This window comes from Monodelphis domestica, chromosome 7, assembly GCF_027887165.1.
Source record: "Monodelphis domestica isolate mMonDom1 chromosome 7, mMonDom1.pri, whole genome shotgun sequence".
Taxonomy (NCBI): Eukaryota; Metazoa; Chordata; class Mammalia; order Didelphimorphia; family Didelphidae; genus Monodelphis; species Monodelphis domestica.
In genome coordinates this window covers 68108467-68121845 of record NC_077233.1, presented here as the reverse complement: position 1 = coordinate 68121845, position 13379 = coordinate 68108467, and the positions used below count along the sequence as shown (strand labels likewise).

At 39.6% G+C, this 13379-nt stretch overlaps 1 protein-coding gene across 1 annotated transcript in view; it reads right to left on the bottom strand.

Moving 5' to 3' along the window:
• XYLB (xylulokinase) overlaps positions 1–13379 on the bottom strand; it is a 287508-nt gene that overhangs the window by 237727 nt on the left and 36402 nt on the right. Inside the window, exons 5-6 of the mRNA XM_056804817.1 lie at positions 5040–5126; positions 3317–3445 (exon numbers count right to left, since the gene is read on the bottom strand). Of these exons, the coding sequence (XP_056660795.1) occupies positions 3317–3445; positions 5040–5126 (216 nt within the window). The remainder of the gene's footprint in view (positions 1–3316; positions 3446–5039; positions 5127–13379) is intronic.

The window sequence follows — 13379 nt, the reverse complement described above, 5'->3', positions numbered from 1 at the left end:
ACCCAGATGTGAAGTCATTAGCACCTATATCAGGGTGGTAGGAGCAGAGGGGAGAAGGGGGGCATATTGGAGTGACATTGCAAAGGTAAAATCAGTACACCTTGGCAACAGCCAAGATATTGGGGGTTAGAGACAGCAAGGAACCAAGGATGACTCCTAGGTCATGAGCCTGATGGAGTGGGAGGGTTGTATTGCCCTAAACAGTAACAGGAGTTGGGGGTTAGGGAGAAGAGTTTAGAGAGAAATATAATGATTTCTGTTTTAGACATATTGAGTATAAGATATCTACTGGACATCCAATTTGAGATGTCTGAAAGACAATTGGAGATGTGAAATTAGAAGTCAGTAGAGAGACTAAAACTGGATATGTAGATATTAGAATCATCAGCATGGAGATGATAATTAAATCCATGGGTGCTAATGAGACAACCAAGCGTAGCTGAATAAAGGAAGAATAGATGAGAATTCAGAACAGAACCCTAAGGGACACCCAAACTGCATGATCTGGAGAAGGATCCAGCAAAAGAGTCAGAGAAGGAACAGTCAGATAGGTAAAGAAAACCAGGAGAGAACAGCATTCTAAATACCTACAGAGAAGAGACCATTAGGGATGAGAAAGTGATTAACAACATCAGAGGCGGTGGAGGGATAAAGGAGAATAAGGACTAAGAAATGGCCTTTGGGTTTGGTAGCTGAGAGATCACTGGTAGCTTTAGAGAGAATCCAAGGATGATAAGATTGAAAGCCAGACTGTTGTAAGGAGACAAGAAGGCATTGTGGCTCCTATTGTAGTTGGCTTTTTCCAGGAAAGTCATCTACAAAGGACAAAAATGAATATAGGATTATAGTAAGCAGGAATGGAAGTAAAGGATTTTTCAGTATAGGGGAGACATGGGCATGTTTGTGCAGTAGGGGAAAAGCCAGTAGAGAGGGAGAGATTGAAAATAAGTGAAAGTATGGCAACTAAGTTAGTAGCACAGTGGATAGAGCACCAAGCCTAGAGTCAGGCCACTTGGATTTAAATCTGGCCTCAGATACTTCCTAGCAGTATGACTGTGGACAAGTCACTTAACCCCAATTGCCTAGCCCTTGCCACTCTTCTGTTTTAGAACTGATATTAAGACAAAAGGTTAGGGTTTTATAACAAAGTGGAAAATTAGGAATAAGAGAAGGGGGCAATTGGTTGGAGAAGATGGGATGGAATGGGCTCACTTGCACAAGTAGAAGGGTTGGCATTGGTAAAAAGTAAAGTTAGTTCATCAAGTGAAATAAGTGTGAAAGAGGAAAAAATGACAGAAGGTACTTGAGTGATAGGAAATGTAGAAGAGGGGAGAAAAGAGGAATCCAAAACAAATTGTACATAATTACTTTTCTATAAAACATGAGGCAAAGTTCTCAGCTGTAAGGTGGGGGGAAGGACCATGGGACATAGAAGAGAGAAAAGTTTGGAAGAGAAATAGTGGAAAGTGAGATAGTGAGTTGATAAGAGAAATATAATAGGACTGCCTAATAGCAGTGAAGGGATTTCAACATAACATTATCGAGGCTATGCAACATAAATTTATGGTAGATCAAGGCAGAATGAAGAGCATTCACAATCTTCATTCAGTAGCACATGGGTAGAAGCAAAGGTGATGATGAATGATGGGAGTGATCCATGAATGTTTGGGGCTAGGCTGAGCATAACTGACAATATGAGAAGAGGGCTAGGGACTCAAGAGAGGAGGACAGTATAGAATTGAATTCCTTTACCAAGGAGTCAAGATAGGAAGATGAGGAGAGAATAGCTAGGCTGGGAAAGAATTGAAGGGTCAAGGAATTGGAGGTCATAATGTGAATAAAGAATAGGGTTATTTAAGGGAAGGTGGAGGGAAAGGTAAAAAGCTAATAGATTATGGCTGCATAAAGGGATTTCAAATTATTGTACATGGAGATGATGCATTTGTGGGTGTCGGCAAGATGAAAGATAATGACCATCTTTGTATGTGGCCAACTTCATGGAAAGTGAGGAGGTTGAGGAAATGAGTGGTTAGGCTAGTTGAAGATTAAATATGTATTTTGAAGCCCCCTAATATTAAGACAGGAGTTGGACAGGAGAGGAAAACTATGAACCAAGTATCAAACTCATTGAAGAAGAAAGGGGAATGACATGGGAATCTACAGATAACAACTACTATGATTTTGATTAGGTGATGGATATGAATAGCATGAACCTCAAAGGAAGACAGGTTACTGAGTAGTGGAAAAGTGGGCAAAACCTGGAAGTGGAAATGGGGAGCAATTTCAACTCCCTTGCTTTGACTGGTAAGCCAAGGAGAATGAATAAAAGTGCAGCCAGTCCCTGGAAAGGGTTGAGAGGGAGGCTGTCATCAAGGGGAAGATGTAAGTCTAGGGAGTCTTCAGATACAGAAAACAGAAAATGAGAACCAATTTATGGTGGATCAAGGCAGAATGAAGAGCATTCACAATCTTCATAATAGCAATAGCTAATGACCATATAGCACCTACTATCTGCCATGGATTTATAAAGAGCAATTTATATGATCTTCACAATCCCCTGAGAGCTAGCTATTATTATCCCCATTTTACAATGGAGGAAACAGGCAAACAGAAATTAAGAGGCAGACAGAGGTTAAATGACTTGCCTAGCATCACACAGATAATAAATATCTAAATCTGAATTTGAACTCAGGTCTTCTTGAATGGGGTCCCATTATAGTATCTATACTACCACCTTGTTGCCAGAGAGCTACAGCAAAATGGAATGAATAAATCTCCTTCTTAGCCAGGTAAGAAGTTAAAGAGCCAGGACCTAAAAGTGTCAGGTAGATAAGCAATATATTATGGGACTGAGAGATATTAATTGTCTCATCCATTAAAAGTGGTGGTTGCATTAGATATTCATTAAGGTCCCTTCTAGCTTTAGGACCCTATGTCCCTCTAATACTGATTGCTTTTTGTAGTCCTAAATAATGAGTCATTTTGTGCTGATGGCAAATAGTACTGGCGGGTTTTCAGCGACGTTGACGTCTTGCCACTGCGCGTGAATGCCGACACCAGGCCACAACGGCACCTCCTATAACAACTGGCATCCCATGCCCCATATGCCACAAACTTTGCACCTCAGTCTTTGGACTTCAAAGCCACATGAGGGTACATCAATAGATGATAATGCACAAAGACAATTGTCATTCTCGGTCATTGAGAGACTACCACTAATACTTCCTTCACTTATTTTGATAACCCCCCCTTCTAAGGTCATTTGATCCACTAGGATCCACTTAGAGGGACAAGTCTGTCCCTATCCCATGCCTACCTCATATGCCCGGGACCCTGTAATATCGCTGAGATTCTGGGCTCCTTTAACAGCCTTCTCCAGGTTACGGCATTCCACTGTAGTGCTAGAGTCCATCCAGATGGGACAATCAGAGAGTGAGAAAGAGAACTGAAGAAAAACAACCAAAGAAATGATTATGGCAACCAGGTCAGAGGGACCAAGCCTTCTAAAGAAAACCAGCAAAGGATGTCTGTCAACAATCTGATAAAAGACCTGGATCATTTTGTAGGTTCACGTTTGGGACACATAATACCTCCCAAAATTCTTTAGATGGTGGGCACTTAGGAAATGGCAATGTTAAGTAAAGGAAAGAGAACTAGAAGCAGGTCAGGAGACCCTAGGTCTAGCTCCATCTATGATACTTTCTCTTTGGATAAACTTTGAGCAGGACATTTCCCCTCCCTAAGCCTTAGTTTCCTTCTTGGCATCATGGATCTTCTCAAGGATCCTTCAAACTCTAATGGTTTATGGTTCTACTATGCTATGAAACTCTTTTCTTCTTGACTTTCATGAAACTGTACTCCTAGATTTCTCTATGACCACTCTTGTCTTAAATGAATCCTCTCTACCCTTCCCTAGTCTAGAAGCATTCTGCAATGTACAATAATTGGCCCTCTTCTTTTCTGTCTTCATATCTCCAATGATTATTCTAGTACCCTGACTTCAGCTCTCCCTCCCTCCCTCCTTCTCTCCCTCTCTCCCCCCCCTCCCTTTCTCCCTCTCCCTCACCTCTCCCTCTCCCTCTCCCCCCCCCCCTCTCCCTCTCTCTCTCCCTCTCCCTCTCTCTCTCTTTCTCCCCTTCTGTTCCCTTTTCAAAACCAGGAACAACAACAGGGGAAAAGTTTCTCCAGCCCAGCTTTCTAGTCTGTAAAGTCAGGATGATGCAACTAGGGACAGGTCTCTGGACCACCCCCACCCCAAGCCTGCTAAAAAAAAAAATTAAAATATAATGTCAAGTCTTTCCCTGAGTCCTTGGCCCATGTTAGCAATTGTGCATGATAAAATCAGGGCCAGAACCTAGAGTCTTTTGACTTCTCACCAATATCTACACCACAATAAATGGATTTTAAAAACCCACCAAAGGTCAAGAATCTCTTACATGACAAAGAGACCAAAACAGCTTTAAAAATTCAGGACTCACCCAACTAGATGAAGATTAGAAGCAATTCCCTCAGTTATAATCAAGAGGGAAGTGAATACTGACACTAAAGATAAATATGATTCTGTTTGACTTTTATGGCTTCACCTTTTTCTGGATGTAAACTACATACTCACCTGCCCTATACTACACAAAGAAGAGAACTCTCCAAGTCTACATAGTCCACATTTATGATGAAAATGAAACTACATATTTTATAGTGATTCCTATATCATCTCTATAAATAAGCCTAATAACAATTACCTTGAGTTACAGGGGAAATAAGATCTCTCAAGTCCCTTGTAATTGCATTATAGGGCCAGTTAACTGCTAGACCAATAAACTCATTTAAAAGCTGCTATAAAATGGGATTCACATATGTAGCAATAGCTAAAATGGCATTTTTGCAGCATTCACTATGCTCTTTTCCTATTATCAGTGGATAAAAGGCATTGGTTTTTCAGGTCCTAAAGGTACCTTGTTATATCTCTCACCTCAGCCCATAAAAGGAACCAAAGCAAAAAGCAGAAAGAAGGGAGGAAGCGTGGATGATGAGGTGTTTACCTTTAATTGCTGGTGTAAAGGAAGATCAGGGGATAAATTCTTCAAAGTTTTGCAGGCCCCTCTTTTCCAGTATACACTTCCATGTTGCTGTAAAAGAGATAATCAAATAGGAATCTCTTTATTCTGAAACACTTGAGTGATTTATCAAACATGTATCAATTCTCAGAAACATTTGTTGTTTCTAAAAATAATTAAGTTAAAGAAGTTCTTTCAGTAGAGTCTTCCTTGGATGTTTCATCATATTGGGGATGTGTTCTCAAAGGCTTTGCCAGAAGAACATGAGCTCAGACAGATGTTTGGAAACTAGAAAGGCTTTAAGTAAAGACCTGATAATAGACTACACATCTAATCCAAAGATCAGCCTAACTAAGGGAGAAAAACTTATTAAACTCAGAAGAATGTCCACCATAATAAATTTTTACAGCACTGTAAATCACAAAGACCATCTGCTAAACTAAAAAAAAAATTGTAATCTACATTAGGAGGCCTAGTGGTATAAAAAACAAAACAAAACAAAAAACATGGTACAAAAAGCACTGGCTCTACACTTAGAAGATCTACATTCAAATTCCACTCCTGATGCTTACTATCTATGTGATCCTGGGCAAGTCATTTAATTTTTCTTGGTGTCAGTCACTCTAATCTGTAAAGTGAGGGGCTTGATTTGGAATTATACCTAGAATCACTAAACTCTTCAAGTCTTTTGACCCAGCAATGCCACTACTAGACATAATCCCAAAGAGATTTTTTTATAAGTGGAAAAGGATACAAATGTATATAGATATAAAATAGCAATTTTGTTACTGGAAAGAGTGCCCATCAATTAGAGAATGGCCTTACCAATTACAGCATGTGAACATAATGAAATTTTAGGGGAAATTAGATGGTCCAATGGATAGAGCTCTGGGTTTGGGATCAGGAAGAACTAAATTAAAATCCTTCCTTAGATACTAGAGGAGCTTCCTTTTTATCTGACTCAGTTTCCCCATTCTATAAAAGGAAAGTAATAATAGCACCTGCCTCCTGGGATTGTTGTGAGGATGAAATGAGATCATGTTTATAAAATGCTTTGAAAGACTATATGAATTCTAGCTATTATTTTTATTATTTTGCCATAAGAAATGAAGAGATGAATTCAAATAAATCTAATAGGGCTTGTCTGAACTGATACAAAGCAAAATATGTAGAACCAAGAGAATAACATGCACAATAACAACACTGCCAAGGAAAATAACTGAAAAACTTAAGAAAGTTTTTTAAGAAAGTGAAGACTGCTTTGGTGGAACAGGCGGAAGAAACCAACAAGAAGGTTCAACGGCTGAGATGGCAATGCAGCAAAGCACTGTGGAGTGCTTAGGGTATGTTGGAGCACAAAAGACAACACGGCCATCCAATGCAGCTGAGGAAGTCTCCAGGTGTAACAACTTTTCCTGCCAATGGGTCCAGGCTTCCAATGCCGAGAGAGTGGGAGTGTCTCTGTGCATCGACTTTTCCACTTAAATCTTCATGCACAAGTGTCTTTGTGCACAAAAACACACAAAGACAATCGTCATCCTCGGTTACTGAGAGACTACTACCACCATGGTCAATGAAATGACCGTTCATAGTTCCAAAAGACCAATCATGAAGCATATTTCCTACCTCCTATAGGTACAGAAAGAGACATGACATTTTCAAATATGGCTAATGTTTGGATTAATTTTGTTTACCTATTTGTGATGATGGGGCTTTTATTTTGGGGAAGGTAAGTTATGGGAGTGGATAGAAACAGATGTTAAAAGAAAAGAAATGAAAAAAGGATGTCAGTGAATTATTTAAAAAATACACAAAAGAGAGCAGATGAAATTTAGAAAGGGACACAGAGAAGCAAAACTATTGGACTCACATTAAATTTGAAATATGCTTTTAAAAACCAAGCAGTACATTGTGAAGACTCATATTTTCATATGAAGTGCTTTTTTAAATGAGAAAATGATTGTTTATTGGTATTTATTAAGTTCAAAATAATAAAAAGTTGTTTAAAACAAAAAATAAAGCCTCTGGATGACCTCCAGCTATAGAACTATGATCTCATAAATTATTGGAATCATGGATCCTTGACAACACACACACAAAAATTATTCAGAGTCTTTATCGCATCATGTTCTCTATACTTGTACAGCTATTCCATGTTGGCCAGAATTGTCTACTCATCTAGAAGAACAGAGTTCCTGATTGTTAAACACAAAACCAAAGGAACCTATTTAACTTATTTATTCTATTGTCAATTCAGGCTGTGAGAAATCTAAAATGGATGAATAGATTTGGATTTGTTTTTTAACACAGAATTTTTATCAAAGAGAACAACTTGAGGAATGAGACCTGGTGATGAAGGTTTGGCATTGCTACTGTCCATCTTGAATGAAGATTTTACCCTAACTGCAGACAAAGTAACATGTAGGCAATAAATAGCTTCTGGAGGTTAAGTCTTGAAAACTCAAATTTTACCCCCCAAAATTTATCTAGCTCATAGGACTATAGGATTTAGAATTGGAAGAGACTTCAGAGAAAATTTCCTTCAACTCCCTCATTTTATAGATGAGAAAACTAAGACCCAGCCACAGATGCACATTAGTTGAGGAAAATGATGCTCAGGTTAATTCTCATCTAATCTCATTCTCTCTAGTCCCATTCTCTCTATGCCCCTGGCTCTTTAAGTGAAATTGGCTAGAAAGTAGCCATAAATTCTCCCATTACAAAGATCTAGACCAATGCTGTGTATATCTTAGACCAGAGAGGTGGTGATCAATGCTATTCATTACCACAACTTTATGATGTCAAATAGAGGATAGATAACAGGAAAAATAGCACATATACCACAAGCCAAAGGACCTCTGTATGGCATTTAATTACTTGCTTTTCTTACTTTTATCTATAAATTCAGCTCTTAAGCTATTTGGTCTCCCTCATGTCAAATGGCTTACAGCATCTCCCTCTCAATTTAACCATTATGGAACATCTGTACTGCTGGCATTTGTTAGAGAATACAGTCATGAATTGACAGTGATCCAGCTTCTGTTGAAGGTATGCTTAAGACATCTAATACTATATTTGCAGGAATCAGTCTAATGGACATATTAATACTCCATTTGGCTAGCTTCTGTTCCAATATGGTTAGGAAATGTAATGAAAGTAGTTACCTTTTATGAACTTCTCTATTTCTTTAACTTTTCCTCAGTCACAGGGAGAGGGAGATATTAAATGGCCAGTGATTAGGTAGAAAAATGAGTATGGATCATTCAAAAATTTGGTCAACAACAAAGAGGTTTCCTGGTTTGCTCAGAGCACACCTAGGATTTTAGAACAGACTGTGCTCAGGTACCCTCAGGGGAAAATTCAAAAAGAGTATAAAAATGTTTATATAAATATATGTTTATATCATCATCATCATTCAGAAGACTAGGAAAGGGGAGTAGAGCATGCTCGTGTGCTCTATGCCTAGACAGAATTATGAGGGCCCATCTAGGGCCAGGAAATTTTAGTTAAATAATTTGGTTAAAAAGCTTAGGTACCACCAAGCCTGGGAAAGCATCATTTTTGCTTTATATCTACTTCCCTGTAATTAACCTGGTATTTATTTTTTTTATTTTCTATAATCTCTTTTCTCTTGAAAATGAACTCTTGTGGACTAGCATGTATATCAGAAAGAGTAAAGACAAAAGGAAAGAGGAAGTTGAAATTCAGTTTCATCAGACAGCTAATGACAGTAGCAGAATTAAAAGAAAAAGAATAGATAGGGAGACAGACCACTAAATACCAGAAGACAAGCAGGACAAAGGACCAAGAAGATCAAGAGAGAGCTTGATTGAGGCTCAGTGCTCAGCATAGTAAAGGAATTCACAAAGGAGAAAGGTCTGAGAATGAAAGGAAAGTCCCTAGGCCTAGTTTCAAGAATGATCAAGGCTCTGGGAAGCTGACACACTTCAGAAAAGCTTAAGGCCCAGGGTCAGATCTTTTTTTTTTTTTCCTATAAAACCCTTACCTTCTGTCTTGGAGTCAATACTGTGTACTGGCTCCAAGGCAGAAGAGTGGTAAGGGCTAGGCAATGGGGGTCAAATGACTTGCCCAGGGTCACACAGCTGGGAAGTGTCTGAGGCCAGATTTGAACCTAGGATCTCCCATCTCTAGGGCTAGCTCTCAGTCCACTGAGCCACCCAGCTGCCCCTGGGTCAGATCTTTTAAAGGGTGTCAGGTACCTGAACATAAGGTATCTGACCCATGTCATCTCAGTCTCTCTCACAGAAATACTTCTTCTGAAAAGCCATTGATTGGCCTCAGACACTTCCTAGTTTTCTAACCCTAGGAAAATCATTTAACTGTAATTGTATAGCCCTTACCAATCTTCTGCCTTGGAACCAATACTTAGTATCAGTTCTAAGATAGAAGGTAAGAAATGTAGGAAGGAAGGAAGGAAGGAAGGAAGGAAGGAAGGAAGGAAGGAAGGAAGGAAGGAAGGAAGGAAGGGAGGAAGGGAGGAAGGGAGGAAGGAAGGAAGGAAGGAAGGAAGGAAGGAAGGAAGGAAGGAAGGAAGGAAGGGAGGAAGGGAGGAAGGGAGGAAGGGAGGAAGGGAGGAAGGGAGGAAGGGAGGAAGGGAGGAAGGGAGGAAGGAAGGAAGGAAGGGATGGAGGAAGGGAGGGAGGGAAGAAGGGAGGGAGGGAGGAAGGGAGGAAGGGAAGGGAGAGAGAAAGAAAAAGAAAGAAACAAACAAAGAAACATGTTATCTGATAGGCACCTTTTGAGCAGAGGAATGCTATGCCTACTTGTGCATTAGGAAGATTTTTTTTGGCAGTGCTATGAAAGAATAGACTAAAGGGGGGGATTGGAAATTTTTATACTAATTATATTAATCCAGGTGAGATGTAATTAGGATCTGAACTAGGGATATGGTAGTATGGATGGGCAGGCAAGATCAAATTTTAATATATGAAATCAATAAGGGCTGGCAAATAAAAAACTGGGTGCAGAATGTAAGTGAGAGGGAAAAAGGAGAAAAATGACTTTCAGAATTAAATCCTGTAAACCTCAAAATTTCTTAGACTTATAAATGGTGGAAATTTCACCATTGGGAAATTTCATACTTGAAAAATTTCCTATTGATAGTGGGTCTTGGCTATTGGAATGTGAACCCCATTGGCATGGGAGGTTCCTCCTCCTCCCTTCTTAAGATTACTTTAGGACAGAAACCTTTTGCTGAACAATGGAAAGGACTTTGACCTATGCTTAAGCATAGAACAGGAATTTCTTTGAGTCATGATTGATTTTAGAATTGATACAATGGAGATACTTGGAATCAATCTCCATCCTACTCAGTCCTAACAGGATTGAGGAAGGCTGCAGCCTAGATCAAAATTTAATTATTCCAATCTCTACCCTACTCAGGTTAACAGGATTTAGGAAGGGCTGTAGCAAAGGATCAAAGATTTAATTATTTGAAAATATGACCTTCAACAGACATGTGCAAAGCCAGAGACCTCTGGGCAGTCCTGGGTTAAGCTAGAGCCTCCATTGGCACAGGGAAATTGACGGACAGTGATTGGTAGATGTGAGAACTGAGGGGAGGGAACTTGGATGGTTTCCTAAAAGATAGAGGGCTCTGAAGACTCAGGGTGGGGGTTGAGGAGTTTGTCTGAGTGGTTGGAGTGTGCTCTGAGAAGCTTGCTCTGAAGGAAGCTGAAGGTGGGGGCCTCTGAGACTGTTTCTCCATTTTGGTCACGTGAGTAATAGGGACTGATCTCTTTTCTTTGCCCCAGCTATCTAAGGGCTTGGGCCTTTTGGCCCAGCCTAAACAGAAGGGGTATTTAAGCCCTATTCCCTTCTCTCCCTTTTCTCTCTCTCTATCTCTAATTCCTTTCTTCCTCCTATTGTAATTAAACTCCATAAAAGATTGACTGCTGACTTGAGTTTTCATTTAGGAATTACATGCTGAATTCCTTGGCGACCTTAAATTAATATATATCAGTCTTTTAAAGTGATTTCCTTGTCACAATCCTGGGTAAATGGAAGTTCATTGACAGAAAAATGGTGATTTTGGAATAAAGGACAAGTACGGGTAGGAGAAGTGATAAATTCTTTTATGGACATAATGAATGTGAGATATCCACAGGATGTGCAGGTGAAGATTTCAACTAAGTAGGTGCAAATGCAGGAATGGCGCTCAGAATAAAGGTTCTGATTATTTATATATTTATATATTATAGATTTTATATTTATAGACTATTGAGACAACCAAGCCAAAGATATATCTGAGGTCACAGCTACCTTTGGGTATAGTAGGGTACTAATTATACAAATTATTCAAATAAAGCTCAAGCCCCCATTCTAAAGAACAGTGTCTACTCAGAAACCACTGAAGAACCATAATTCAAGTAGCAAAGCATTTAATAGAAGACAATAGAAGGTAACTCATTTAGGAAATTAAACAAGCCACAGAATCATCCTCAGTTTTCTACCCTTCTCTTCCCTCTCATGCATAAAATTTGTGCAAGGGAAGAACCTCCTACAATTTCTTGTGAAAAAAAGTAACCCCGAGGGAAACAAATGGAAAAAAGAGAAAATCTCTCCTGTTCATGAGCAGACAGGATTAAGAAAGAACCCCTCACTCTTCTCCCTTCCCTAAGCTTGATCCATAGCTACAAGATTTTTCTGGAATTCCTAGGTGCAGAGATGCCATACCAGATTCATTTTCCCAGCCTTGCTTCCTTCTTTTCAATATAGCCAAAGTGCTCTCTTCCCAGTCACGAAAGGAGACTGTCTTTGTCTTTCTTTCAACCTCTTCAATTTATCTTTTACCAGTCTCTACATCCAGTCACCAGCCTCACTAGATTCTGACATCTTGGGTCTTTATCTAATGAATAGTAGCCTCCCTTGACCTACCTATTATGGGCAAATGAGGACAGACAGGGTAACTCCATTGCCTTAGCCATTATGGGCAAGCCCCTATTAGGAAGTGAATGAAGAATGAATGTCAACAGAGGAGAAAGCCATTAAAGCAGAGTTTCTATGCCTTTTGCAAAATCATAGCTGAAGATCTGTCATAAAATTTTTCCTATAAATCCATGACAAAAAATCCTGCAAATGAATGTGTGTGCTTCTTTTCTACTGTTAAACAATGAGAACTATTTAGCCAGAGTCTTTTTCTTTTGCCCTCATTACCTGAAAACCTAAAACTTAATTCAGTTCTCAAATGTAATCATTAGCCAATCTCAGGTATAAGCTAGCAATTGCTCCCTTGGCTTCCTTTAGTGACTCTGTGCTCCATTATTATCCCTGATTGTCCTATTTTGCAGTATGTTATTAACAACAACAACAACAATAAAGACTGCCATTTATAGTGCAGTAAGGTTTGCAAAGTGCTTTACAAATATTATCTCATTTGATTTTCACATTAACCCTACAAACGGAGGGAAGGAAGATATAAAAGAAGGGAGGAGAGAAGGAGGGAAGAAGAAAGAAAGGAAAGAAGCAAGGGAGGGAAGCAGGGAGAGAGGGAGGAAGGAAGGGGGAAAGGAAGGAAGGGAGGGAGGGAGGGAGGGAGGGAGGAAGTATTTGCTATCAAATTATATTAAGTGCATAAATTCAAAAATTCCCATCCTCGGATGTGGCAAAGTTGGAACATTAATGCATTGCTGGTGGAATTGTGAATTGATCCAACCATTCTGGAGGGCAATTTGGAACTATGCCCAAAGGGCACTAAAAGATTGTCTGCCCTTTGACCCAGCCTTAGCACTGCTGGGTTTGTACCCCAAAGATATAATAAGGAAAAAGACATGTACAAGAATATTCATAGCTGCGCTCTTTGTGGTGACAAAAAATTGGAAAATGAGGGGATGCCCTTCAATTGGGGAATGGCTGAACAAATTGGTAAATGTTGGTGATGGAATACTATTGTGCTCAAAGGAATAATAAAGTGGAGGAATTCCATGGGAACTGGAAAGACCTCCATGAACTGATGCAGAGTGAAAGGAGCAGAACCAGGAGAACATTGTACACAGAGACTAATACACTGTGGTACAATCGAACGTAATGGACTTCTCCATTAGTGGCAATGCAGTGATCCTGAACAACTTGGAAGGATCTATGACAAAGAACACTCTCCACATTCAGAGGAAAACCTGTGGAAGTAGAAACACTGAAGAAAAACAACTGCTTGGTTACATGGGTCGAGGGGGATATGATTGGGGATGTAGACTCTAAATGAACATCCTGGTGCAAACATCAACAACATGGAAATGGGTTCTGATCAAGGACACATGTAATACCCAATGGAATTGCATGTCAGCTATGGGAAGGGTGGAGGTAGAG